Source organism: Coenobita brevimanus, chromosome 40 (genome assembly GCF_032717465.1).
Source record: "Coenobita brevimanus isolate Jiangsu-jjx chromosome 40, ASM3271746v2, whole genome shotgun sequence".
In the NCBI taxonomy this organism is placed as follows: domain Eukaryota; kingdom Metazoa; phylum Arthropoda; class Malacostraca; order Decapoda; family Coenobitidae; genus Coenobita; species Coenobita brevimanus.
In genome coordinates, this window is record NC_136993.1 from 4,851,446 (window position 1) to 4,879,083 (window position 27,638).

General features: G+C 41.0%; 1 protein-coding gene across 1 annotated transcript; it reads left to right on the forward strand.

The window, feature by feature from the left end:
- Positions 1-486: 486 nt before the first annotated feature.
- LOC145397260 (ionotropic receptor 93a-like) lies at positions 487-27,069 on the forward strand. The gene is made up of 10 exons (XM_080270458.1): positions 487-612; positions 712-944; positions 4,646-4,774; positions 10,867-11,029; positions 15,769-15,845; positions 17,589-17,748; positions 22,241-22,506; positions 24,649-24,786; positions 26,468-26,654; positions 26,830-27,069. The coding sequence occupies exons 1-10, from the start codon at positions 487-489 to the stop codon at positions 27,067-27,069; spliced, it is 1,719 nt and encodes a 572-aa protein (XP_080126584.1).
- Positions 27,070-27,638: the final 569 nt, after the last annotated feature.

Consider the following 27,638-nt stretch of genomic DNA (forward strand, 5'->3'; position numbering starts at 1 on the left):
CATGAAGATTTGGACTTTAGAAGAGCTAAATGTCTAACTTAATGACAGTCTTGCAGTCGCCACTTTCTGGTTCCAGAGTTACAGAAAATGACATCAAATTGTGGGTTTGATTTTTTATATTTAAATATTCTGAAGATATATTTGTGTAAAACAAATCATTGCAGAATTACTGAATATCATGTATAACAAGTTTTATTTACATATATGGTGGTTACAAGGAAGCAGAGGAGAGGAATTATAAGTACAGCAAGAATTACTTTCATCATCCATATGAATCTTTCAACTCTGTCACTAGTACACCCTTGAATCTTTCGACCAGTTACAGGTCTCATCGGACGTGGGTTTTAATTTCTTGACAAACTACCCATAGTAAACACTGTTCCAATACTATTGGCGTAAGTTCCTTTCTGCTTAATGTAGAGGCTGTAGAATTTTTTATGATTACATTATTGGAAGTAGATGTACGTATTATATATGCACTTATTCATGACCAAGGAGATGGGAGATGTTGGAGCGGCGTGGGGGTTGGGTGTGTTTGAGGTGGATGTGGACGGCCAGGACACTAATATGACGCAGACACAGCTCTCCCGGGTGGTCGGCCAGGCTCATCAGGTAGGTCACTGACATCACTGCTGAGGCGGGTAGGTCAGTAACATTACTGCTGAGGCGAGTAGGTCATTCAGTTAAATTGTACTCTGATGACGTCAGCAGCTGCGGCAGGTGTCATGGTGCATGACGGTCGTGGTGGTGAGTGACGATCCAGCCTTCCTCGCCTCCTTCGCCGAGTGGTCCCTCAAGGGCCGCCTCCTGGTGTGGTCGACGAGGCTCCTGGTGGTCACTCGCCTGCCCAGGGAGGACCTCGGGGCTCTACTCGTCTCTCACTGGACCTTTTCCATGAACAATGCCATGGCACTCCATATCGACACGTCTGCACAGTTGCAAAGGTACAGAGGCGTAATAGTGAAAATTACATAGTGCTCTTCATTAGAAAGTACCAGCACTTTCTTACATAGGAAAAAAAAAACAATAAGTATACATTTACAGTAGGTATATATTTGTATGAAAGATGTAAGTAACGATGGAAATGGCCTTATGTGCTGTTCAGTGTGTTTCATGCTATAATATTGACATTAAGAAGTGTAGTAAGGTGGGGCAAGAAGAAATGCTGGCTATCGTGAATGATGGAACCATTTCTTGAAGGCAAGTAACTGTTTATTACTTTATACTACGTCCAAGTATTTGGCTGGTTAGGTCTAGGAAGCTACAGTAAAGGTTATATCTATTATGTTTGTTTGTTTGTTTAATCGCTCTGAGGAAGCATTAAGCCATCACCTGTTGAGTGGTAAATATACCTACATTTCTACGTGTCTCTTACTAATCTCATACGTTAATTTGCATATTTAATTCGTGCATACTTGTCTCACCTCTGTCTGCCTCGCTTAATCTCTTTCTGTCTGTCTGTCTGTTTGGATGTTTGTCTCATCCCATCCTAGTCCTTTCTCCCACCCTTCTCCTTAGCATTGTGGCAACACAAGCTGTGGCATAGCTATGTGTGGGCTGGGGTCGAGGGGGGGCGGGTTCACTCAGGAAGATCCTCCCCTCCCCCTCCCTTACACACACACGGATCCTATCCCCATCTGAAATTTCGAATAAGTTTATAATGAGGACATTGTGTGTCAGTGCCTCCTTTCTCCATCATAAGAGGACTTAGCTCCATCTTAGTCCACTCCATTTGTCTTGACTATGCCACTAAATTCAAGGCCAGAGATTCCCATCACCGAGGTGGAGTGTGTGTGAATCTAAATGATATATATTCCAAGCCTGCTGAATGTAGATAGATTTTAGGTTGTGTGGAGCTGATCTAGAAAAAAAAATCACGTTTTTAAAACAGGAGAGGGGAAACATACAAGTCGAAGGTTCGACCGGCTACGAATTATGTGGTTACCTGTAGTTTTGTACAGTCGTCAGCATAAATTCGCTGCAAGTCTAATCGAGTGATGTGAGTCCTTTTGTCTGGCAACAGTGTAAGGTGACTAGTTGCCACAGACTTTTATACACTTTAAAGACGTGTTTTTAAGAAGTGGTACTAGAGACTGCCTAGAGTACAATTCTGTATACCGTATTTGATCAGTAAAAAAAAGTGCCAGAGTTGACAGAAGAATGTTATGGAACGGCGTATGAGCGTAATACTCTGGTATTCCTCAATATAACCTTGTCTAAGCTCCCTTCCTCTCTTCCCCTTACTTCTCCTGATTTCCCCCCCCCTCCTCTCCCTCTCCCTCCTACCCCCGATTCATGTTCATGCTCAATCGGTAGAGAGGTGGCTCGTAGTCCTAACGGACCCGGGTTCAAATCCCGCTGGGGCAGGGAACAGTTTAAGGATTTGAATTTCATAAAAATCAGACTTTACTGATCTACCAGAAGACCCGCCGACATGTCGTAAAAATACCCCCGCTAATACCAATACACCAGTCCTGTATGAGACAGCCCTAGCATGTATTCAGTATGGACGGTGGGTGTTAGCGCCGAAGTGGTAACATGTAGAGGTGTGCGGTACGTAGGAGGGCTACTGGGCCTTGAAAGCAGGCTGTGAAGCCTATGCCCAGAGTCGGACACATAAAAAAAAAAAAACTTTCTCCTCTCCCCACCCTATTTGCCTTCACTCGTTATCCAAGGCACTAATCCGAATGGTGCATTACAATTCTCAATTGACTGTACTAAACCCAACCCGTCCCGTTGTCAATTGCTCGCAATACTTTAATAAAACTAAGTATATCCAAGGCTAATTATCAATATTCGTTCCTGTTCGAGTCCATTCTCACCCTCGTTGTATCCTTCCCACTGCTTTTATTCCAGTAGTCATTCTTTTCTCCACCCCTTGTCACTACCAAGAGCTGCAAGATGCAGAAATGTTTAAGGTCTGGTTCTTGTGATGTATCCCTTACTGTGTGTGTGTGTGTGTATGTGTGTGTGTGTGTATGTGTGTGTGTGTGTGTGTGTGTAGCCTGGCAGTCGGTGGCTATTACTTCAGCAGGCGAAATTAAAATAGCATTTGTGCCCATTCCTCCTATTTATCGCCCTCTCTCTTCCTTGGATTATGTTCCCATTCTCCTCATACTGTTCACTGAATCATGAAGCAGTATCAGAACCATAATGTTTCGAAATGCTGCATCATGTTTCGAGTAGAGAGTGGGAGAAAAAAGACTATGGCGTGGCAAGCAGCTCACAAATGTAGAGGAGCTAAAAGGTTACAGGAATAGACAAGAAATACAGAAGAGTGCTGTTAACTATGTAGGTTAGCGCGGTGAATATAAATTAATAAGGTAGGCACGGTAAGGATAGACAGGAGTGGAGAGGAAGGAGAGCGGGGGGGGGGGGTGAGGTGTGGTGATAGGTAGCTTGGGGAGGGTCATCGGGAGGGGTACGAAGGAGAGAACGGAAGTTTCATCATTCCACAACATTATTCTGTCGTCTTTTGCACTTTTTTTTTTTTGCTAATCAGGTATAAAGAATATTGCATTCTAGGATATTTATAGTACTAATTCTTTCAAACACGTCTTTAAAGTGTATAAAAGCCTCTGTGGCAACTAGTTCCCATACATTGTTGCCAGACAAAACTACCACATCACATTATTTTATTAAAGTTTCGGTTGCCCCATGTCTTAACAATATCACCGATATGACTTTTTTTTTTTTTCATTTTATCCAGTGTGTCTCTGATGATGTAATTTAGCTTTGGAGAGATTCTGATATTTGGGAGACATGATCAGTGCTGGGAGCGCACGAGTGTACGGTGCGAGGACTGGCTCCATTGCCGAAATTGAGAGTGGCTGGAGAAGCTCAGAAAACTGCTTTTTCTCATGACAGTGAAGGAATTGTTACTTCAAACAATGAGATAAATTCTGCATGTGCATAGATAGTGATGTTATGCGGCACCGAAAACATGGTGAGTAAAGAATGAAGAAACAGGTTGGAATCAAATGAGATGAAGATGGTTAGATGGAATTGTACTGACGGAGATGGCGCGTGGGGGGTAGTCAGTACAGGATTAAAGGATCGCCATATAATGTAAGGTACTCATGATCAAAAGGCTGGACAGATTGTACAAACATACAGGGTATGTAGGAATGGGAAAGGTTAATAGACAGAGTTGGATACTGATATGAATGCCGATAGCTGAATTCGATAGAAACAGACTTAAGAAGACGTGAGATGAGATCTTATGTGAAAACCTCAGTGGAAAAGGGCTAACGATGAATGCTGCAAAACCATAAATGCTGCAAAACCGCAAATGCTGCAAAACCATAAAAGTTGCAAAACCATAAGTGCTGCAAAACAATAAATGCTGCAAACCATAAATACTGTACAACCACAAATGCTACAAAAGGTTGAGCAGCCTGGACAGCAGCCATGTGAGGTCCCAGGTTTGTAAGTCCTAGCATGACTAAGACCATTGAAAGTGTAAATGTTAATGATAATTATATCTTCTACTATCCCTTTCAGTAAGAGGATTTTCTAATCTGAATGAATTCTGGAGGTGGTGAATAATACCAAAAGTCGTGAATATGTTTTAATCTTCATAGAAAACTTGGAAGATGGTCCATTCTCTCTCAATCTTTCATTAATATCTCAGCGATAATTGCAGGTACGGCATGTTGACGCACCTTCCGTACAGCCCCAACGGTGCCAGTGTGATGCAAGTGGCTAAATGGACTCCTTCCCGAGGCGTCCAGTACCTCTCCCATACTACCCTGTTCCCGGAGAAATACCGCAAGTAATATGGCCGGCCACTCTTATTAGCTAGGATTAGCGAATATTAGGATAACAGTATATTTACGTAGTCAGTCTTGAGCTTTGAGATAGTTTTTCACTGTTTTCTTGGCTTGTAATTTCTCATTCTACCTCACATTGTCATATGTAGTTATCTGTTCATGTTCAGTACTTCTACCCTCCCTCCATCTCCAGCTATAAATATTCATGCTTCATCCCTCTCAACTTCATGAGGAAGTATAACAAGTATGGAAGACAGTGGTGTAGACATAGGGGGGTCTGGGGGAGCACGTGCCCCGCCATTGAAGGCCTCTGCCCCCTCCAGGTGCCTCCCAAGCAAAAAATTCTAGGCAAAGGGGTTTCATACACGGATGAATTTTGATGCTCGATAAAATTTCAATATTGTACTATGAGGCAACACTGTGGCAACATTGTGACTTGCAAAATATGCACCTTAATCTGTATATCAGTATCATAGGCACCGAAGTGATAGTGTAGTTTCGTGTTAAATTCTCTCTTATTTCCATTTATATTGTTACGACCGTGTTACCTAGTCGTTAATTACCGTAGTTTTATATTATGTCAGATTATGATTATCACTTTATGTTTACTGACAAATATCGTTATGTGGATTTGTTTATGTAAGAGGTTGGAATGTTCTAGAAGCGATGTGTTGTTATATAATTTCGGAAGTTCACGAAAGTTAATGTCGTAAATGTGTTCTGTGTTTCTCAGTTTATTGTCGGTTTAAAATGTGTGTATTTCAACATGTTATTTAATTAATTTGTCGATGTTCTTATTACTTGAATAATTTAGTTGTATGGTGTCTAATGTTCTAGCGTTATCGAGAATATCCAAGACTCCATAATATTCTAGATGTCGGAGCTGTGGTATAAATTAAAGAGGGAGAGAGTTAGAGGGACAGTTGACAGCGGACGTTTGGCGAGTGGCCAGTTAGTGAGTGAGAGAACAACAGAACAGTTATGGTGTCAGTGTAGGCGGCGGTGATGAGTAAAAGTGTGACTAGTGTATCCGGCTGGGGATTAGGAATAATATTTTCAGTGGTTGTGACTTGTGAAAGCTATTTCTCGTCAAAATGCAGAAAAGTGTTGATCATTTCGTGACTGGAAACGATCACCAGATGAAACTGAGCTACCCGCATCATGTGCCAAAAGACAAAGCCAATTTGCTGCTGATACTAGTTCCACGGATTCTTCTGATGGGGAGGAAATATTTGTGGCTAGATGATAGCTGTGAATCAGAGTCTGAGGGAGGAGATGACAAAATAGTTGATGAAGATAGTATTGCAGCAACATGTCAACACCAGCAGAACAAAGGGCAACATGTAAACTAATTCATAAGCCTCCAGGGCTCTCTGGCATCAGTGCTGGACGAGCTGATGATCGCAAACAACCAAAACTGTCAACATTTCCTAGCACACAATGTGACAAAAAGAGACGTGCTTTTTCGGCCAGATAGTATGAACTGCAACCATGGCTTGAGTATTCAGTTAGCCAGGATGCAGGTTTTTGCTTCAGTTGTAGCTTATTCCCTGTTCCTGGCCGAACCATGTCAGAAAATACTGTCACAGTCAGGTTATAGACAGTGGAGGAAAAAAGCAGTAGAGTCTCTGGATTTGCACAGCATAAGAGAAGTGATTATCACAAGGCCACATTTTGTGCATGAATAAATTTTCAGTCCCAGCTAGAATTAGGAAAGAGCATCAATATTGCATTTGTTTCGGCTCATGAATGACAGATAAAAGAAAAAAGACATTATTTGAAACAAGCTGGAAAAGTACTAAGTCTAACAGCAAGATAGACAAGTGCACAGATAGGTCACAAGGAGGACAGTGGAAGCAGCAACAGAGGCAGTTTTCTTGAAATATTGGAGCTAGTCAGCGAATATGGCATTATTGTACAACAGAGGCTGAGAGGAATACACAGTGTAAAGTACTCCAGAATGAAATGATAGGGATTCTTGCTTGCATTATAAGAATGAAATATGCAAAGACCTGCAGCACTGAATACTCAGTCATGGTGGATGAAAGCATGGACATCAGTGGGAAAGAACAGCTGAAACTTGTATGATATCTTTTCCAAAGTAATATCCAAGAAGATTTTTTGGACTTTTCACGGTTGTATGAACTGAATTCCAAGTATTTGAAGGAGAAAATGATTCGGATACTTTAATCTTGCAACATAGACCCAAAGGATTGCGTAGGATAAGTTTATGATGGGGCCTCTGTGATGAGTGGTGTGAATTAAGATGTTCAGGTATTTCTTAAAGATGATGCTCCATGAGCCGAGTACGCTCATTGCAACAAACATAGACTGAATCTGGTCACAGGTGACTTGTTAAGCCTGTCAAACTAGCTGATAAATTATTTAGATTTCTTGAGACTCTGTATGTTTTCATATCCTCACATGTGCCTCATGAGTTGTTTGTCAAGAAACAAGAAGAAATGTATCCTGGAAAGCAGGTGAAGACGCTGAAGAAACTGACACAAAATGGTCGTGCCAGGACTTATCTTGTAAAGTCCTTCTGGATACAATTCCTTCAGTCATGGCAGCTCTGAAAGAAATAGCTGAGGCACACACAAGAAAACGTGCCCTTGATGTCAACAGCTTACTCAAGAATATTGATCACAGTATAGTTATCTAAATTGTCATGTTCACCTGCATTTTGCAGAATGCAAAGTTGTTATCTGACATGCTACAATCTCCATTACTTCAGCAGTCAGCTGCACCAGACACGGTTCAGACAGTTGAATAAGACTTGGCTTCTCACAGAAACGAGGAATGCTGGCATAAACTGTGGGTGAAAGCTGAATGTGTTCGAAATCAAGGCGACGTACTTGTTAAGCCAGCCCAGAAGAGGATGACTAGACCTTCTACGCATCTGCAGGACAGCGTGGTTCTGAAGTCAACTGGCCAACAAAACATAAAAGACAGCCACAGTTCACTTGAGAAGAATAATTGTATAGACCTGTACTACGAAGTATTAGATAGATTACTTGTAGAACTTCACTCGAGGTTTACTGATGCCAGAAAGAAGTTGTTCAAATCAATGTCTGTGTTAGAGCCACGTAGCTCACAGTTTCTTGAATTTAGCACTTTGAAACATATGACTAAACAGTACTGGGTGGACACTGAACACCTAGATGTTAAGCTGCAACAAGCAAGGAGATTTGTGGAAAAGAAGAAAAATGAGTGACCTATTGTTGGCAACCTAGTTGAACTTTCAACTTTCCTGAGTCCATATGAGGAGGCATTCCCAGATAACTGTAAGTTCACCAACATTGAGCTGGCATTGGTGCCAATTTCAGCAGCATGTGAGAGTTTCTCCTCAGTGCAACTCATCAAAAGCAACCTGCGAAGCACCACGTCTGTCATCAGACTCTCATCACTTGGAGTTATTGGGATCCATCCCAACAGAGCAAAAGAAACTGACATGGAAAATTTTGTATCAATGTTTGCAAAGATACAAAACAACAGAAATATACAGGTATTTTGAGATGTGTTTAACTGCTGCTGTTTGCAAGTTTCAGTGGCATATGAAGACCTAGATTTATAACTAATGTGTTATAATTAAGTTACTGCCCATAGGTTTGTAAATCATTTCCATTAGCCGCATATGAAAATGTAATTGAGATGCAACTACAAAGTACTGTTTATAATACATACGCTCGTAGATGCGTATTGCATTCTCGTTTAATGCTTGTTTATTTTGTGCCAATTATTGCCGAGCGCGACAGGAATAATTTAGTTTGTGTTTACATAATTCAGCTTGTTTCTTTCACTTCTTCAGTTGTTCATCAGTACATTAAGTGGTATAAAGTTTTCATTCAAAACATGACTCTAATAAATATCGTGTGGTATGTATGCCGGGTCCCCTCAAAAAAGCAAGTGCCCCCTCCATGTGCCCCTCCACAATATGGATCCTTGTTACACCAGTGATGAAAGAAAGCAGAGTTCTTGGGGCAGGTGCGAAGAACTGCAGCATTAGGGTATATATTTTCGAAGTGCGCGTGCGCATACACACACACACACACACACACACACACACACACACACACACACACCTATTTCCATTTAAGGATGGGATGAAGTTGGACCTAGAAATACTGCAAAAGAAGATTCAATCAAAGGCGAAAGTCGTGTCGTGAAATCTGGTGAAATCATTTGATAAAGTTGATAAAGGGCTCAAGTTTTCACTGGTGCGCTCTGCTTTGTGTCACACAGTAGGCAGGTAGAACGTACATGAGTTGCCATTTGCTCCAGACGACGAGCCTGTGGATGCCAGCACATTTCTGGTAACTAAGCAAAACATATCAATATATTGTGTCTTTCCGACTCCTACTTTTACTTGGTATGTATGAACCGTATTTCCTGTGTTGTCATTTTTACTGTTATGTCAGCAATTTTTGAGTTCAGTTAGCTATATAAACATAAACTGTCCTGAAAGTCACTTAACTCCTAGTAAGCTTAAGATGAAATTTATAAGCTGTAGTTACCTGCCGCAATAGCGAAGCTGGTATTGTTTTCAATTCGTCCGTCTATCCGTCTTTCCATCTGTCCGTCTGTCCGTGTTTCTGTATCTTCGCAATCGCTCAAGATATCATCACGAAATTTTACAGGCGTGTAGAAGGGGGAAAAAAAAATCTATCATGAGTTCGAAATTGGTGGATGTAGGTCAAGGTGTGTGTGGCTGTTACCACGGTAACTTAACCGCTCAAGATATCACAAAATTTACAGGCGTGTAATAGGGATGAAAATCTCCTATGAGTTTGAAATTGGTGAAAGTGGGTCAAGTTGAAGGTCATATTCCGAGCCGAGCTAGATATGTATCGACTCACGGCTGGTGTGATTTCCGCCTTGGGGGGGCTTCTATATGTTATTTGTCAATGCTATCAAACAAAATATCCAAACCATTATTCATGTGAGGATGCATTTACCGGTACCAGTACTGTTAAATGTTTTATTATAAGTGGCGAAATTAATCCCATAGACTGGAGTTGAACACAACATACCGACCGAAGTATATGCATAACGTTTCGTGTGCTTCACTATCGGTGCAGTTCGCCTAACATGGCATAAGCACTGCTTGCAGGTGCTGACTTCCATCGCTGTAATGATTTCCTGGTTCTGTAGTAGTGTGGTAACACGAGGGCGACCTGAACGATGACCGATCCCCGATGTGCCTAATCTACCATTCTACGATGCTGCTTACACCGAATGTTCGCATTGTCTGTCCGGGATTCTTTCCCTCTAAATAAATGTAGCCTGCCTCTCTCATCTTCCTAGTAGTCTGAAGCATGTTGCTTTCCTTTTCATTACCAAGGTATACGAGTATATTAGGTCTGCCTGACGTTTTGTGGTAAGATGTATGATTCATCCGCCAGGCGATCATCTGATCGAATATAGCTCACATTTCGTCCCTCGAATCCAGCAAGTTTCGCGAATCGATGTTAATGCTGTAGAAATTCTTGGGTTCATTTATACCGTCATCCCATCAACAACATATATGAAGCTTGAGGAAGTCAGGCTAGCCAACCACGAATATGTTACTATGGTAGAACACTCATAATGTTTCACGTGTTATACTAAATGTTTGGACAAAACAGCGACATGACTTTTGTCTTTGACTGGACAATTATCAAACACACGTTCAGTGAAAAGGCGCTTGCCAACTTCATGGTGACAGGCGACTTTGGAAGCAGAAGCAACAATGAAAGTTTCGTTGATTATCATCAAAATAAAAATGTAGCAACTATGGAGGCGGTTCTATATATTCGCGATGTAAAGATCTCTCCTTTTTTTAATAAAATCCTTTGGAAATGACAAGAATGAAGGATAACAGAAATAAGATATAATCATGGCATATGAGCCAGTTGGATATGCAATATGATTTGATTCCCAGCGATTTTTTAGAACAGAAAACAAGAAGTGTGTTCTTTTTTAATTCTTCACTGTGAGGTGTTACATTCAGTGCTCAGCCGAACCAAATGGCCATATCCATATACTTTAAAAAGTCTTATTAGACTCATGGGTATAAAGATTTGAGTTGTATCCTTCATGAATTGGTGCATTACAGTTTCTACGGCGCTACGATCAACGTAACTGCCTTGCCCTACGCACCATACTGGATGACGACACCCGAAGGCAGCCACTCAGGTATTGACTTCAACCTACTGGCTACCCTGAGTGACGCCCTCAACTTCAATTACAGTGTCCTTCCGTCAGCCGACTGGGGTGAGGTAAATGATTCATTTTCTGGCTGATAAGAGTCCTAGGCAAAGCATGTCTCCCCCTTGTCCCTACTGACCCAGTAGGGCAAATGGGGACGTGATGTACACTCAGTCAAAAATTATCTTCAGCTGAAGTAATGATGGCTACACAACAAGCGTTGTTGATGTTCACGTGTTTTTCTTAAAGCAAAAGTATATTTTATTATTTTTCAAGTTCTTTATTCAATGTTTACTGATAAAAAAAAGAAAACAGTCATATTCACCCACAGAAGTTGTTGCAGAATAATACCACTTTCTCCTACTGGTATATAACTGAGGGTCATAATTTAGGAAATGATTGGCTATTAGTGAAAACTGATTTTTTAACTTAATGTCCATGTAATCATCATGCAGTATTATGATCCTTGATCTTTTAAGGTCTTATTTTCATTTTCATTGTCATATTAATTAAGGTAACAGGCGATTCGTTGACCTAGAACTGGAAAATAGAAAAACAACTGCCGTGATTAAGTTTTTTTTTTTTTTTTTTTTTTTTTATGTGTCCGACTCTGGGCATAGGCTTCACAGCCTGCTATCAAGGCCCAGCAGTCCTCCTACATACCATACACCTCTACATGTCACCAGTATATTTGTTACAGGTGTGGTCACAAGGCAATAAATGTGGGTTCTGGTGTAGGTGGCAAGCAAACTCATAGGTGGAGGTACTTGATATACTGAGCCGAAAGGTACAGGTCTGGCGTCTATGAAGTTTGGACTGCTACTGCCCGAAGGCGAGACGAAAAGGAATGTACTGTAATGTGCCTTGTCAGAAGCCAGACTACCCGCAAGAGATTTCCTAACGGATATACAGTACATTTTCACACAAGAAGGCACATATTCTACCTGATTATTCTCGTGGACTAAACGAAACGGAAGAGTTACCAAAGACAATTACTTGTGTATGAAATAGGTATATATTATATTTCCAATAATGGAATATGGATAAGCAACATACATAAAACGCATGCATAACCGACTGTAATGAAATAGTTCCTAAACGATGAGTGTTGCTTCCGACAAACTGGACCGCCTCAAATCCTGATTGAGCGTGGATATTATATACTGTTCAGTTTAGTATTCAAAAAGGTTACCTCCTATCTCCTCACTTCAACTGACTGCGACGTATCGGGTATTGGGGAATGATTTGAAAATATGTGTATGGTTAACAATGACTGTGTGTAGGAGAGATGATCCTGAACGTCCTGTATATAAATATCTGTAAATTTCTCACCTCTATACAGTCTCTCTGAGGATGAGGGTTGTATAGTCCGAAATGTTGAAGAAATGAAAGAAAAGAATTCGAGGGCCGAATGTTAACTGCTGTCCAGAATATGCTGTTGGCCAAGTCCAAGGGTTTGGCCATATTTTGATACCCTGAAGGTTTCATGTGATAGGTCAAGCCGTTCATGAGATATAATGGTGCTAAAGGCAGGGAATAAAAACTAGTTGACCTTTGGCAGCCATTTTGGTGACCTTGACCCCGAGTGCCCTTTTTCGAACTATAGTAGGACTCGCGCACGTTTGCGGCTGTGGTGTAGCTCGCACCTGTGTACAGTGTTGCCACGTTTTCTATACCGTTATCTCTCTCTCTCTCTCTCTCTCTCTCTCTCTCCTGGCGGGAAATGAGCCACCCTGAGTACTTTTGATTCTTTTATAAGTTATTTATAATTGTGCTTTCATCTGTTAATTTGGTTTTGTTATATTTAGTAGTAGATGGAGTGTCAAAGTTACTGTCTGCTGAGAGGTTTGTTACGTTACTGATTCATACACCCCGACGTAGTGGGGTGTGGGTGTAGGTGTGGGTGGGAGTGTGGATGTGGGTTTGTTGGGGTGGTGGTCCAGGGGGGAGGGGAAGTGTGAAGGGGGATTTGACCTGAGACACCCAGGAGGGATTAAGAAGGGAGGGAAGGGGAAGGGGGGGCTGGATTCACCTACCACGTGGTCAGTATTAGAAGAGAGAGAGAGAGAGAGAGAGAGAGAGAGAGAGAGAGAGAGAGAGAGAGAGAGAGAGAGAGAGAGAGAAATTACGTGTATAGATATGTGCATCAATAGGAACAATGTATATCAGTGTGTGCAGTATGTACAAAGGAACAAATGATTACAAAGAAAGCAGTGACAGACCTCTCTCTCTCTCTCTCTCTCTCCTGGCGGGAAATGTGAGCCACTCTGAGTACTTTTGATTCTTTTTATAAGTTATTTATAATTGTGCTTTCATTTGTTAATTTGGTTTTGTTATATTTAGTGATGCCGACAATGCATTCAATGCATGCCTCTCTCTCTCTCTCTCTCTCTCTCTCTCTCTCTCTCTTGGGACATTGAATCTCCTCATTCTCTCTTGGGACATTTATTTTAGGCCAGATGGGTGTGTAAGTATTGCCACACACAAGAATTACATGAATTATTTCTTTTACTTTGGATATTGGCATATTTCTTCTTTTTTCAGGCTCATTATCTTATATCCATAACTGTAATATTATTAACCACCCTAAAACTACGCTAAAAAACATTAAAAGTGACTGCTATTTCTTTTAGCAACACTGTACAATATGTATGCCATGTTTCTGTGTTACTGTATAAATATTTTATGCATAATAAGATTACTGTTGATTCATCCATCAAAATACACAAGTGTAAGTTTTATTCATCTGAATTTATCGAATTTGTGATGCCTTGTACATAAATAGCTTCCGTTTCACATCGCAAGTTGGGGAAACGTGGCACCATTGTACACAGGTGCGAGCCACACCTCACCCGCAAACGGCCGGGATTCCGACTATAGTCAGAGATTTTGGCCATATCTTAATACCTCGAAGGTTTCATATTGATAGCTCAAGCCGTTCATGAGATATAATGGGAACACACACACACACACACACACACACACACACACACACACACACACACACACACGGAGAACGGCAAAAACGTTATCACTCCGCCTTGTAAAGGCGGGCGATAATGAAAAACTTAAGTTCTTCCCCGTTTTCCATCCCATTCATTTTAAACAGTATGTATGGGTGACATACTATGTGGTTCCAATATCCTCGATGTTAGACATACTGGATGATAACAAAGGCGAATTGCAGGACAAACTGCTATTCGCTGAGGTTGTATACTTGAAGCAGCGACTTCCATCGCCCTTATTTGAGGCGATTAATCGGACTCTGTGCACCTTGGACTTTAGAAGGTGAGGGTAGTGTGGACTGCAGGAAGAATGCTAATACTCTAAGAGTGGTAGATTCAGCACATATATGCATTGCTTATCACCATCACAGGCAGAGGGACGCTGACAAAGATAGGTTCCACGTTGTCAGGCTTATCAAATTTCAAGTCAAATATTAAAAAGTAAAGAAAAGGAGATTGCTTGCAGATTTAAGTTTTGGAAGATAATAATACATCATGCATAATAGGGAGTCTGTTCTCATCCGACAGCTTTGAGATACTGGAAATCACGAATATGTGCACATGTGATAAAAGTAAGTCAGTATTAAGAATATATGGAGTAGATGGGAACTTGTTGAATGCTGTGAAGAGTATGTATGATGGTGCTAAGGCTGCAGTGCGTGTGGATGGTGAACTGAGTGAATTTTTCTCTTTGAAGGTTGGGTTGAAACAGGGATGTGTCATGTCTCCATGGTTGTTCAATCTGTACATGGATGGGGTAATAAAAGAGGAACAAGGTAGGGTAGTGGATGTTGGAGTGGCCCTGGTGAGAGAGGATAGTGTTTGGAAACTCCCTGTACTGTTGTTTGCAGATGATGCTGTGTTGTTGAGTGAAGACGAAGGGGAGCTGCAAGGCTTAGTAGATGAGTTTGGGAGAGTGTGTAAGAAACGGAATCTAAAGGTGAATGTAGGGAAGAGTAAAGTGATGGTCTTTGAGAGAGATGAAGTCAGTGAATGTACAGCGAGGTTGGATGGTGAGGAATTGGAAAATATGAGTACGTTTAAGTACTTGGGTAGTGTGATGAGTAAGGATGGAGGTTTGGAGGGTGAAGTGGTTGAAAGGGTACAGCAGGGAAGAAAGGTTGCTGGTTCTTTGAAAGCAGTGAGAAGAAACAGGGAAGTGAGCTTGGAAGTGATAAAGTTACTACATGACATTATTGTGATACCAACTCTAACGTACGGAAGTGAAGCTTGGACGTTGTTGGAAGGACACAAGCCAAGAGTGAGAGCAGTGGAAATGAGTTTTTAAGAGGAGCCTGTGGAGTCACATGGAGAGATAGGTTGACAAATGAGGATATAAAGAAGCGTTGTGGTGTGGATGTGGTTGTGATATGAAACGTTAGGAGGAATACACTGAGGTGGTTTGGCCAAGTGGAGAGGATGGAGGGTGAAAGACTGACGAAGAGAGTGTATGTGAGTGAGGTGGAGGGGGGGAGAGGGAGGGGGAGGCCGAGAATGAGATGGAGGGATGGGGTGGAGAGGTATATGAGAGGGGGGGGGGTGAGTTGGGAGCAGGGCAGTGAAATGACGGGGGACAGGGCGGCGTGGAGGTGATTTGTTTGTGGCCACCCCGATCGGGATTGAGGCATCTGGCAATAGATAGATAGACAGACAGTAGCAAACAACTCTACTTCCTCCACAGGTTTAGTTGTACTTTTGGCCTAATCAAAGAAATTACATAAAAGAGACCAGTATTAAGCAGAATAAGATCGAATGGAGGATCAGACAACTAAAGGTACTCAACTCATTGTAATCTTCCTCCCCAGGTGACAGACCAGGTTGAAGCTCGCACCTCGTTCATCGCCACCATTGTCTACGTGATCCTGCCCAGCCGTCTAGAACAGTAAGAGCAGCATTAGAATAACTGAAGGAGCATTGCCTTAGACAAAACTCTCTCGTTTTACAATATTTTCTGAAACATGTCCCTTTCTGTGCCGTTACTGATGACGCGGTGTAGGATGGAATGAAGGCTGATCACATCTATTAGTTACAGCTACTGTGTTCCATAAATGAACTTTAATAAGTACGGGGGGTCCTTCAACATTTCCTACATTCAGTTTTAATAATACGGCTGTAAGGCAGGTTTTTCTGTTGGTTTGGCTGAGAGAGCAGTAAATTTAGTCGCATAATTCCTGGGAACGACAACGTCATATAAAAAATTTAGTTTGCTACCTTCACACCATATAAATTATCTTTTTGCACTGACTGTGAGAATGAAAGTCTCTACTTGACCTTTTCAGGCAGAAAGTTTTTCCACAGTTGAATAAATTCTTCTGCAGTAAGCATAGATAAATACGAAAGATGTTCCTGTGATATGTAATCCATTCCAAAGATGTTATAGTTATAGTCCCTTTGGTTCAGTTAAGAGTTGTCAACGATCTTATTTAGATCTAACCCAATGATACAATATCAACTTCTGTACGATCTCTCCTCCTTCGCCTACTACTACCACCACTATAAATAATAATAATAATAATAATAATAATAATAATAATAATAGTCATTTAGACTGAGGGCCTCATTACGGTGATGAGGTAAATTAATGCTATATCTAACCCCTCCAGTTAAGATGTATATCAAAGGCTGAATAAAATCGTTTGAAGGAGCAAAAATACCATTAAGACATGATCTGGCTGTAATGGGATTTGTATTGAGTAAGGGAATATTTACAAACCTACCTCTTAAAGAGATTAACAACTTTTTTTTTAGCAAGACATCTTTGCCACTGCATTCTTGCTACATTCAAAGTATTTCACTGAACTTGGGAGTATTCTCGAACTGGAAATATCAGGCAAAGACCTTCGTCAACCCTTTCATTGATAGAGAGGTTTAAAGTATAGAAAAAATTGTTTGGAACCATCATGAATCTATTCCCCTCAAAATTACTTTAACACTTCAGGGGATATTAAATTACAGTCCGAGAATCAACCATTTCCCAGTTTTATTTGAAAAGTTATTTAATATTATTGGAATAAGCACAGTAGTAACTAGTTTAATTCGTGCTTTCTATGGGCCCACTTTTTTGAGATTAACTATTATGGGGATTTGTGACAGGCTGCTTACAACAGCCTAAACTCGTTTGGTTCGTCACGCTTTGTTTATTTTTCAAAACTTCAAAACAAACTAAATACGCATGAATAAACTACTATGTGGTAAGGCTCGAAGGAAATAGACTTGCCTGTGATGGATTCGTTACAGAAAGCAAACTATTGAGAGGGAGTTGTATTAATTTAGCATATAAAAGATTTTTTTCCTTTTTTTTTTTTTTGGGGGGGGGGGGAAGGATTTGAAACCAATAAAGTTATACAAAACTTGGGGTCATACAGAATGTACTCTGCCTGCAAAGTTTAATCAAGATGGGTCTTTGCATCTACGGGGAGTAGCTGGATAAATATTTTGGCAGACAGATAGCGGTTCCATTTTATATAGATAGTTAAGTCCCTTGCTGTTAATCCCCTTGCCATAATATACTGTTTATTTTCGACTAGTCATAAGGTGAGTAAGATCGTCACGTTGTTTCAAGACCTAAAATAAAAGAGAAATTATTCGTCTGCGAAGGTCAGTAATGAACGTTGTCTGTTTGCAGGTATGATTACACTGTGACCTTCGACTACTCTCCTTTAAGCTTTGCCATGGCCAAGCCTGTACTAACACCCAGTTGGTTAAGTTTCTACTACCCTCTCAGTGGTCTGGTGTGGATCGCCGTTCTGGCCTCCACAGTTGTCGTCTGCACTACCCTCGTGACGGTAAGGAAAAATTCAACCTGCAGTCCTACCTTCTCTTTCTGAAGGGAGTGACGTAGACCCACACTGAATGAGTGGATGATGACTGAGCAGCTACTGGAGAGACAAACAGTGAAGCTGAAAAGACCTGTATTGTTGATGAGGATGCGGTGAGAGGACCCTGCGGAAGTTTATTCAATCATATCAGTCTGGTATGCAAAGTTATAGTTAGAGAAGTGAGGTGGATATAGAGAAATGTGTAGTCAGAGGGAGAGACTGAAAGCAGAGAAGCTGAGAAACAAAGAAGTGGCAGACGATTATCAGATTAAGATAGCTGAGGAGTCTGGCAATGAGTCAGAGGCAATTGGATCTGGGGAACCTGTGAAATCCATGCAAAGAGTGCCTGTGTAAGAATGTTAAAGATATGTTTGTGGTCGCGAGGTTAGCATCTATGGAGAAAGCTACAACTTTGAAGGATAAGGTGGATGAAAAAGCAGTGGAGGGAAAGGGGTGGCGAGAGTGGGTGCAAGAAGGGGCTCAAGTGAACGGGAAAAGGGACTAGAGAGAGAGAGAGAGAGAGAGAGAGAGAGAGAGAGAGGATAAATGGTGACCTTGGAACAAAAATGAATGTAAATTACTTTGAAAATTGGAAACTGTTTCGGAAAGAGGTTCTAAAATGTAGAAATGGTGAATTGAAGAGTGAAGGAGTGAGGGATGGAAGAAAAAAAATGCCAACGAATGGTAGTGAAGTAAGAAGCTGAAATAACGATTTTGAAAGGCTGAAGAATGGAAATGATGTAACCAGAGCGATGGGTAATATGACTGTGTTGTTGGTGTGCAAAGAAAGAAATATGATGTAGGAACAGATGGCACTGGCAGAAATAATAACGCCTGGAGGTGGCTGAGAAATGGGAAAGCAGCGGGTATTATGACGTACATGCAGAGATGATTAACTCCAGTGGAAAGAGTCGAATGAAGTGTTTGCTGGAAAAAAAATTAAGAAAACATGGACGAATGGTACTATATCAGTAGAGTAAAAAATCGTGATTAGACCCAGGGACAAAAATAAAGATGATGGAAACGAGTGCAAGATATATTGTGATATGTCTTTTTGAGAAAGGTACATGGACGATGTTTCATAAAAAAAGTAAAGAATTATATCATAAGGCCTGGTGAGGGACTAACATGGTGGCTTTTGTAGTGGTAGTGGATTATGGATCAAATGCACAGCCCTGAATCCTGTTTATACTTTTTCGGTTGATGTGATAAAGTATTGATTTTACATATTTTGAAAGTGTTGATTACAGAAAGAAAGTCAGAATTAGCGTTGAACATCAGTTGACATCACGAAACTCAATTTTAAAAAATGGATTTTAAAAAATGCAATTCTGTTGGGGAGTGAATTTCCTTTTCTTTGATTTATGGAAGTAAGTCATGTCGACACAATCTTCTTGCAGGCACTTACACTAGTCGGCCAACATGTTTGTGTCCCACCTTCATTGATACTTTTTTTTTTTATTTATATTGTTTGTCTATCTTGATGGAACATCACTCCCTGTTCTTCACTTACTGCTCCAAGGTTTTCGGGAAAAAAAAGGTCTACATGACTACCGGAATGTAGGAAATAAACTTGGACATTCATATTGTACCCTAGTTCCTGGACGTTCCTGAGTAAAGTTTCAACAAGGTGATGGTATTTTTCAGCCTTAGTACGTCCAAGAAGATCTGATTGAACTGCTGCAAAAGCATTCCATACACTTCTTTCACCTGTTATCATTGCCTTCGGGAACTGCTGGTCTTTCATCGGTAATTTTATTTGAGGGCCATCAAATTTACCAGCGTTCGGTTTACCAGCTGTTATAGCCGGGGAATTTTGAAAGCAGATTTTTAAAACAGTTTCCTTCTTGATCTAAACATAGAGATGATTTTGCAGTTCCCTCCAGACCAGAGGAATCTTTCCTCTTCCTTTGATCCATTGTCTCAGGTTTTCAACACAAGATCGGCAGGCTGAATGAGGGATCCAGGGTTTATCTGGATCACCCAATTTTATTCCAGAATATGAGTGATATGCTTTTCTAACAAAGTCTGATATTTTTGGTCCACTGTTTTGGTGCAGCAGAACATCCGCAAACGCGACAAAATATATCTAGGTCAAGTATACAATTTCTTTGGTTAGCTGCCATAATTACAACCTGTGAATGAATACAACATGGAAGTAGCTGAGCGACTACAGCAGCTCATAATAGATAATAAAATTCATGAAAATAAATGAAAATAACAAATATATAAAATATATATAAAAACATAGTTCGTATTAGTCAATGCATATAACACAGAAATAATATGAATGGTTAACAAAAATATAAATAATAATGAGCAAATGCGAGAGCAGTGCAACTAAATTGTGCATTTCCGATAAAATACATCCTATTTTGAGGCCAAACGTGACGTTCTTGGTAAAAACTGGAACCATTTTCGGAATCAGCGACCTCTAATTACCTTAGGATAAGTGTTATTCTTTAGTCAGCAAAATTGATGCAGGGCTGTGTTGTTGGCAGTGAGATAGGCACTGGAGAGATCTTGTGAAAATTACTCATAAGGTACCAATGGCATTTATGGATCTGGATATAATGTATGCCAAGGCAAGTAGATAATTTATGAAAGGCTTTGCGACCATTTGGGGCGGCTAGAAGCTATGGAATTCAATTAGGAGTTTTTATTATGTTAGTGAAGCCCGTGGATGAGTAGCCTAGGTTAGCATCTGAATCAGTGGTTAAAAATCAGTGTTGGGGTGAGACAATTTTGTGTAGTCTCATCTCTCTCTCTCTCTCTCTCTCTCTCTCTCTCACACACACACACACACACACACACACACACACACACACACACACACACACACACACACACACACACACACACACACACATATATCTATATGGGTCGGGATGAACATCATGTATCTGATGTATGTAGATGATGCTGTGTTGCTTGTCCGTAGTGGAAAAAAGCTAGGGAGACTGGTACAGGGTTTTGTGAATATCTGTGAGCATCGTGATTTTAATGCAAATATAGATAAGAGAAACGTGTTGGTTGATGAGTGAGAAGGTTACTTACTGTGATGTGAGGGTGAATGGAGACTCAAAATACTAAGGTGAATTTAAGTACGTTGGTAAAATGACACAGAAGTGCATGTAAATAGGAGGTATAATGTAGAGCACCACAGGGAAGGAAAGTGGCTATTCCAATGGACTCCATCTAATGAATCAGAGGTCTGAGTGTGGAGGCCGTGAGAAGCATCCATAAAGGAGGCTTTTAAGTCAACATTTACCCAAGGATATGAGACCGGTGTGGCATGAAATGAAGAAAAAAAATGATGTGTAGGAGCAATGGAAATTGGGTTATTGAAGAATGTGTGTGAACTGTAGAGAGACAGGATAATAACTATTGTGATCTATGAGGGATATGGAGGAAGGAAATCTGTGGACACTTGGGTCAAAGAGAGAGTGCTTATATGGCATGGACATCTGGGGACAACAGCTTTGAATACAGTGGTGAAAAAGGTGGATCCCAGACAGTCAGGGCGGAAAATCGAAGATCGACAGACATGGTAAACGAATTTCTGATAAAGCGTGGTAAGGAGGCTGCTGAGACTGTAAAACTGACAGTGGATCGAGCTGGTTCTAGTAATTTCGTATGGAGGACTATGTGACAGTGGTTTGGCACCCCAAATTTTTCCCAGAAACGTGATAATCATCTGACTGACTAACTGATAGGTGATGTGAAGTATGGAAATGTGGATGCTATTTCCTGTGAAGTAGGATCAGGATTCCCGGGGCTTCAGTGGTGGGTTAATTAGACTGCGACCCATTATCTGGTCATGCTTACGCTATTCCTCCATCTATAGGCCTTTTCTTGCTTTCTGTATCCTACCTCACTTTTTCCATATCTAGGAAGAAGAGGTCGTGATTACTACGATAATAATGAAGAGATATTATTCAGTTCTTATGATAGGATCCAATACAACAATGTAGATGTTTCAGAAAGATGGTTAAATATTCTAACTGTTGATGCATAGTCTAATACAGTTCTCCAGAGTTTTCAGATAAAATTGAAAGTAGAAAATACAAACAGCACGGCGATAGTACATCATCTTCTTGTGTGCCCAATAGGACATGGATACCACTGGAGACACATATACAGTGGCGGCAATTAAAGGTTGGAGAGATGTTCATTAATGTGTATCGGGTCAACAGAATGAGACTTATCTTGCCTATGGTTACCAAGACGGGATTATCGCATCAAAATCTAACTGAAGAGAGAACACAATAGTTTATTACCTACAAAGTTTTCGACCTTCCCCCAAAAAATCACTCATGAAGCATCTTTTGGTAGTAATGAGTTAAATTTATGGAGCATTCATGTTCAAAATTAACAACTTATGCGCTTCCAGATCACAAATTCCACACTCTGATGCCCCTATGTATGGATGTAAAGCTAATTAACACTTGGTATACAGATCACAAGTACCAATATATGGCGGGGGCGTCATGGAGTACTGGATGGTGAATTGGTAGTGCTAGAGGTGGTGGGCAGTCTGCTGGGCCAGGGACTGTACGGCCGCCTGTCAACCAGCCAGTCCAACCAAATCCTGGTGGGTACATGGCTGTTCTTCGGTGTGGTGATGGGCACAGCATATCGCGGCAGCCTCGTCGCCTCCCTCACCCTTCCAAGGCTACCTACCAGACCTGAGACAATAGAGGAGCTGGTCAAAGCAGTAGAAAGGTGAGAAAAGGAAGAAAACGGAGACCTCGAGCAGTATACTCTGTAGTATGAACTGAAGACATGGAAATGGAGGATAAAACAGTATATCGCAGAGGAGGGTGCATATCATTATGAGGCTACATATGGTACAACCTTAATATATTTACAATCTTTTTGATACGAATGGCCTCTTTATAACCGAACAATACTAGCTTAATTAAGATTCATTAGTGGTTGACGAAACTGTGATTTCTTTCCTGGCCTAAGACTGAAGTGCACAGAAAAAAATGGTAACCTTCCTTGGAAGAAAGAGGTGAGGATAAGTGTATTACAATATTTTGCCGGTTATTTGAGATGCAAGGAAGTGCGACATTTCAGCTTAGACCTAAGTAGAAGGACATGTAATTTAAGAGGATCATTGACACAGTCTTGGAGCATGTTATCGAAGCATGCTAATAGTGTTGTGACCGGGTAGTAATCGTGAAGAAGGCAACACTAAACCGCGAACCTCGTGCAGTCACATGTGATATCCTAAAGCTAAAGTGGCCATGTTTATGTATCCCACACCAAAGACACTGTAGACGAAAGCAAAAATGGACATTGTGCTGTCACCTACACCTCCCACCAATAACCCTCTGGAGTCAAGGTCACTATTTGAGTGGTCCAAAACATTAAAGATGCAATTTACTTAACAAGCATGGGACATTCCATGTCCATGGCAGGCTCCAATTCGTGGATACATATATAGAAGTGAAAGCTTACAAGGGAAAGAGAGTTATCTGAAAAATATAAATATTGCTTTGACTTGTGATTATATCAGGTAGGAAATGTGCATATTAGGCACTCCGCACGGAAAGAAGATGAAGTTCATGGTTGCACCGAAGTTCCAGTAAACACATAGTTAAATGTACAGAGGCCTGTACGGTACTCTACCTTCATGCCTTGACACAGATCCGACGTCTGCTTGATCACCATGCGTGGTACGTGATCAAGTAAACGAGTCTTTTGATGCTCGAGTCACTCATAAATTTTGTCATTTTCATATCAGTGGTTCTTCCAGGTGAATGTAGGGAACAGTAAAGTTATGGTCTTCGAGAGAGGTGAAGTCACTGAATGTACAGTGAGGTTGGATGAGGAGGAAATGGAAAATGTGAGTGCGTTTAAGTGCTTGGGTAGTGTGATGAGTAAGGATGGAAGTTTAGAGGATGAAGTGCTTGAAAGGGTACAACAAGGAAGAAAGGTTGTTGGTTCCTTGAAAGCAGTGATAAGAAACAGGGAAGTGAGCATGGAGGTGAAAAAGTTACTACATGACAGTATTGCGATACCAGCTCTAACGTATGGAATTGAAGTTTGGACGTTGTTGGAGGGACACAAGTCAAGAGTGAGAGCAGTGGAAATGAGTTATTTGAAAGGAGCATTTGGAGTCACATGGACAGACAGACTGACAAATGAGGAAGTGAAGGATCATTGTGGAACGAATGTGGATGTGATGGGAAGCGTTAGGAGAAACACACTGAAGTGGTTTGGACATGTGGAGAGGATGGAGAGTGAGAGACTAACGAGGAGAGTGTATGTGAGTGAGGTGGAAGGGAAAGAGGGAAGGGGAGGCCAAGGATGAGATTGAGGGATGGAGTGGAGAGGTATATGAGAGAGGGGTGTGTGAGCTAGGACCAGGGCAGTGACATGGCGGGGGACAGGGCGATATGGAGGCGATTTGTTTGTGTCCACCCCTTACGGGATTAAGGCGTCTGGCAATAGATAGACAGATAGACTGGTTCTTCCATGTAAACCTTAACATAAAATGGATTGCTTTTCATAAATTTATACCAGTGCACTTGCCTAATCCACAGATGTCATCACAACGCGTCAATGTGAATGCTAAGCCTAGATTAGGTGAATTTTGAGAGGCCACAGACACAGAAGCAAAAGGTCTTCATTTTTCAATACCATAAACATTAACATATTCAGTACTTCAGAGTTCTCATCTCATGTTTTATGATGTTTAAAGATGATGACGGTGACAGAGGAAAATTTTTAGAGTAGTTTAAGTAAGGCAATTAAGCTTTAACTACTATTCTAATTTTACAGGTAACCAACACAAAAAAATGTGTTAAATGTTATTTGCTGTTGGACTAATCTAACATTTTCTTCCTTTAAATTTAGGGCGACCATTGGATCTTACGGGATATCATACAAGAATTTCTTCAGCGCATCGGAATCTGATATGTTCCGAGCCCTAGGAGAGCTAATGTATGTGGGAGTGTACGTCACAGATGGACTCACGGACGCTCTCACCATGAAGTAAGTTGTACGACTGTACAAAAAAGTATCGTTACGACGTTGTGCTAAACAATATGACAAGCGACGATAGTGTAGGAAAAACAGGCAGGAGGCTAGGAAACTGTTGGTACCCCAGCATACCAATCAATGTAGGTCATGCATGGGATAAAAGAGGCATTTTCTGTGTTTGAGGTAGTAAATGCGTCGATATGGATGTATCAACCCTTCGGAAACAGCAGCCATCGTGGTGTTGGTTACGTATTTATCAGACCCCCGAGTAACGATAGTTTTTTGTACACCTGTACATTGCGTCTCAGTTTCCATCAGTCCATAGCATCAGATTTGACACTTTCCCATCTCTTTGAGGGTTTATATAGAGGGAATCAGCACTGACTCAACTACCTTATCAGCATCATCGTCACCGTCACCAGCACCATCATCACCATCATATCCTGACGCTATTTCTCACCTGAGAAAGATACAATGGGGCAGACAAGCACCAAATGCAAAACCAGAAGACGTGTGTGTGTGTGTGTGTGTGTGTATGTGTGTGTGTGTGTGTGTGTGTGTGTGTGTGTGTGTGTGTGTGTGTGTGTGTGTGTGTGTGTGTGTGTGTGTGTGTGTGTGTGTTTTCTTGAAATTTAACCTCTTCAATCCAGTGGCGTAATGTTCAATTTGTTCTTGCCAACTTCCCTCCAATATTCTTTCACCTAATGACGTCAAGTTATGGAGCTGTTGATCAAGGATGTCTCTATCTCTTCCAGTCCTAAAGTCTCCTCAAAACTACAAGAAATTCTAGCGATAGCAATAAGTAGGCATAAAGTTCGGACTGAAGAAGCTGTCACTGTAACTTCTCAGTCTTTTCTTGGTGCGTGCCTGTCTTTGGTACTCAGCGCTGCAGGTATAACCATCCACCCATCCATCTACCATCCGAGTTTTCTCCCTTAGTAGAAGTGGGGAAAACAACTAATTCGCAACGCTGACATCCAACTAATCTCTTCACGCCTACTATGGTCTAAGAAGGTTTCAAAACGTTCTCAGTATACAGAATTTCAACACATGGGTATAAACATTACATTTGAAAATTTGAATATACTATGAAAAGAAAGCAGAGATAAGAAAGTTCTTGATGATGCTAGTATAATATAGAACTGGGAGGAAATTCTCTACGAACCTACAGTAAATGGTTTTTAAAAAATTCACATCAGGATCATTATGTTTTCGCTGGACCATATATTCAGCATTTGTGCAGATGCCATAACAAGTTGTGATTACAGATATACTCGTGTATCATGAAAAGTCAAAGGAAAATATAATGATTATTCTACACTAAAGAGGGCATTAACATTCATTTATCCTGATGTTTCTGTCAAGCGAGCATATTTAATTTTAGTTTCCTGATTTTAATGTTATGTGGTCGAAGTCCATTGTTTTGCTGAAGTTACGAATTTGCTTCCAGATCAAGACTTTGCCTGATTAATTAGTAGCCATAAGGACTTTTAGAATCAAACTAAACTGCCATAGTTAAATGAAACCAAGGTAAACAACCCATGTTCACCCAGCACTATATTAAAAGTGACGTTTAAGTTCAATTTATGTAGTCATGAAGTGAGTGAGGCTATGCACCCCACGGCGTTGGCCTCTCAGTGATGATGATGATGATGATGATATGCAATCAATACAAATCTACTTTACATTTCAGGCGAGCTCATTTAGGAGGAGAGCAATACCTGGAACTGATAATAGCCCAGCATTTCCAGCGGCTAAAGGAAGGTTCACCCTTATACGTTGGCAGAGAGTCCATCGTGCCAGCCACATCAGCTTGGCCAGTACCACATGATGCTCCATATAAACCGATTCTGGATAGCAGGATCTTGGCTATAACTGAGGTAAGTTGACACACACACACACACACACACACACACACACACACACACACACACACACACACACACACACACACACACACACACACACAAATACTGCTTTCAGAATTATACGGAATGTAAAAGTATCTTTAGCCCTGCTGAAGTATCAAATGTGACTGATGTTACTTTTTTACAGGCTGGTCTGTACGAGCAGTGGAGGAAGGAAATGTTGGACGCTGCAGCTCAAGAAAGCCGAATGAAACAGCGGGAAGAACTAAGAAAACAGCAACAACATGGTCTGGATGTGGAGTCCGAGAGCAACAGCTACACCAACAGGAGTCTGGTCATCACACACGTACAGGGTCCTCTGCTCTTACTACTAGTGGGCCTTTTCTTTGGTGGCATAGCGTTTATGATCGAGAGATGCCTACTGTAGACAGATGGCCTATAATGTCGCGAAGAAAGGGAGGGAGAGGGGGGTTGTTGCTCGACCCCTCTCCCCCACCCTCCAAATAACTTATTAGCAGCTGATGGTCTTAGTGACTAGTTAGATTCATCACCGTCGAAATTTTTCTCGTTTCGTGTGTCCCAATAATAAAAATCTTAGCTCTCTTTCTGCTGTTTATTTAATTTCATCCCGCTCTACATTGTTGAACAGTTTCCAGTTCATTCTTTCAGTCTTGGCACCCATCTCACAATTCATCATCCATGATCATCTCAGCTTCATCCTGCATACCGGATCATATTACCAGATATTTTTCCATATTGTCCTCTCGCAGCTGTCAACAGTCTTTCTCTTGACGCTTCTTTCAAATTGCCTATGGTTTCTATCACATCTGCATCTATGCAAGTCTTTTTATTTGAAATATGAATTATGCATATTCTTTAAAATTATTAGCATTCTTTCCCGATACAAGTGCATGATCATTTTCTATTACACCCAGTAACCCAGTACTGCATGTCATACGGCACCTATCAGCTTTTACATTCAAGTCACGCATCAGA

Excerpts from the sequence above, each read along its gene's own strand:
- LOC145397260 (XM_080270458.1), top strand. The coding sequence starts at position 487 with ATGACCAAGGAGATGGGAGATGTTGGAGCGGCGTGGGGGTTGGGTGTG. Across the intron at positions 945-4,645 it reads ACGTCTGCACAGTTGCAAAG|GTACGGCATGTTGACGCACC; the intron begins GTACAGAGGCGT and ends CGATAATTGCAG. Across the intron at positions 11,030-15,768 it reads CGTCAGCCGACTGGGGTGAG|GTGACAGACCAGGTTGAAGC; the intron begins GTAAATGATTCA and ends CTTCCTCCCCAG.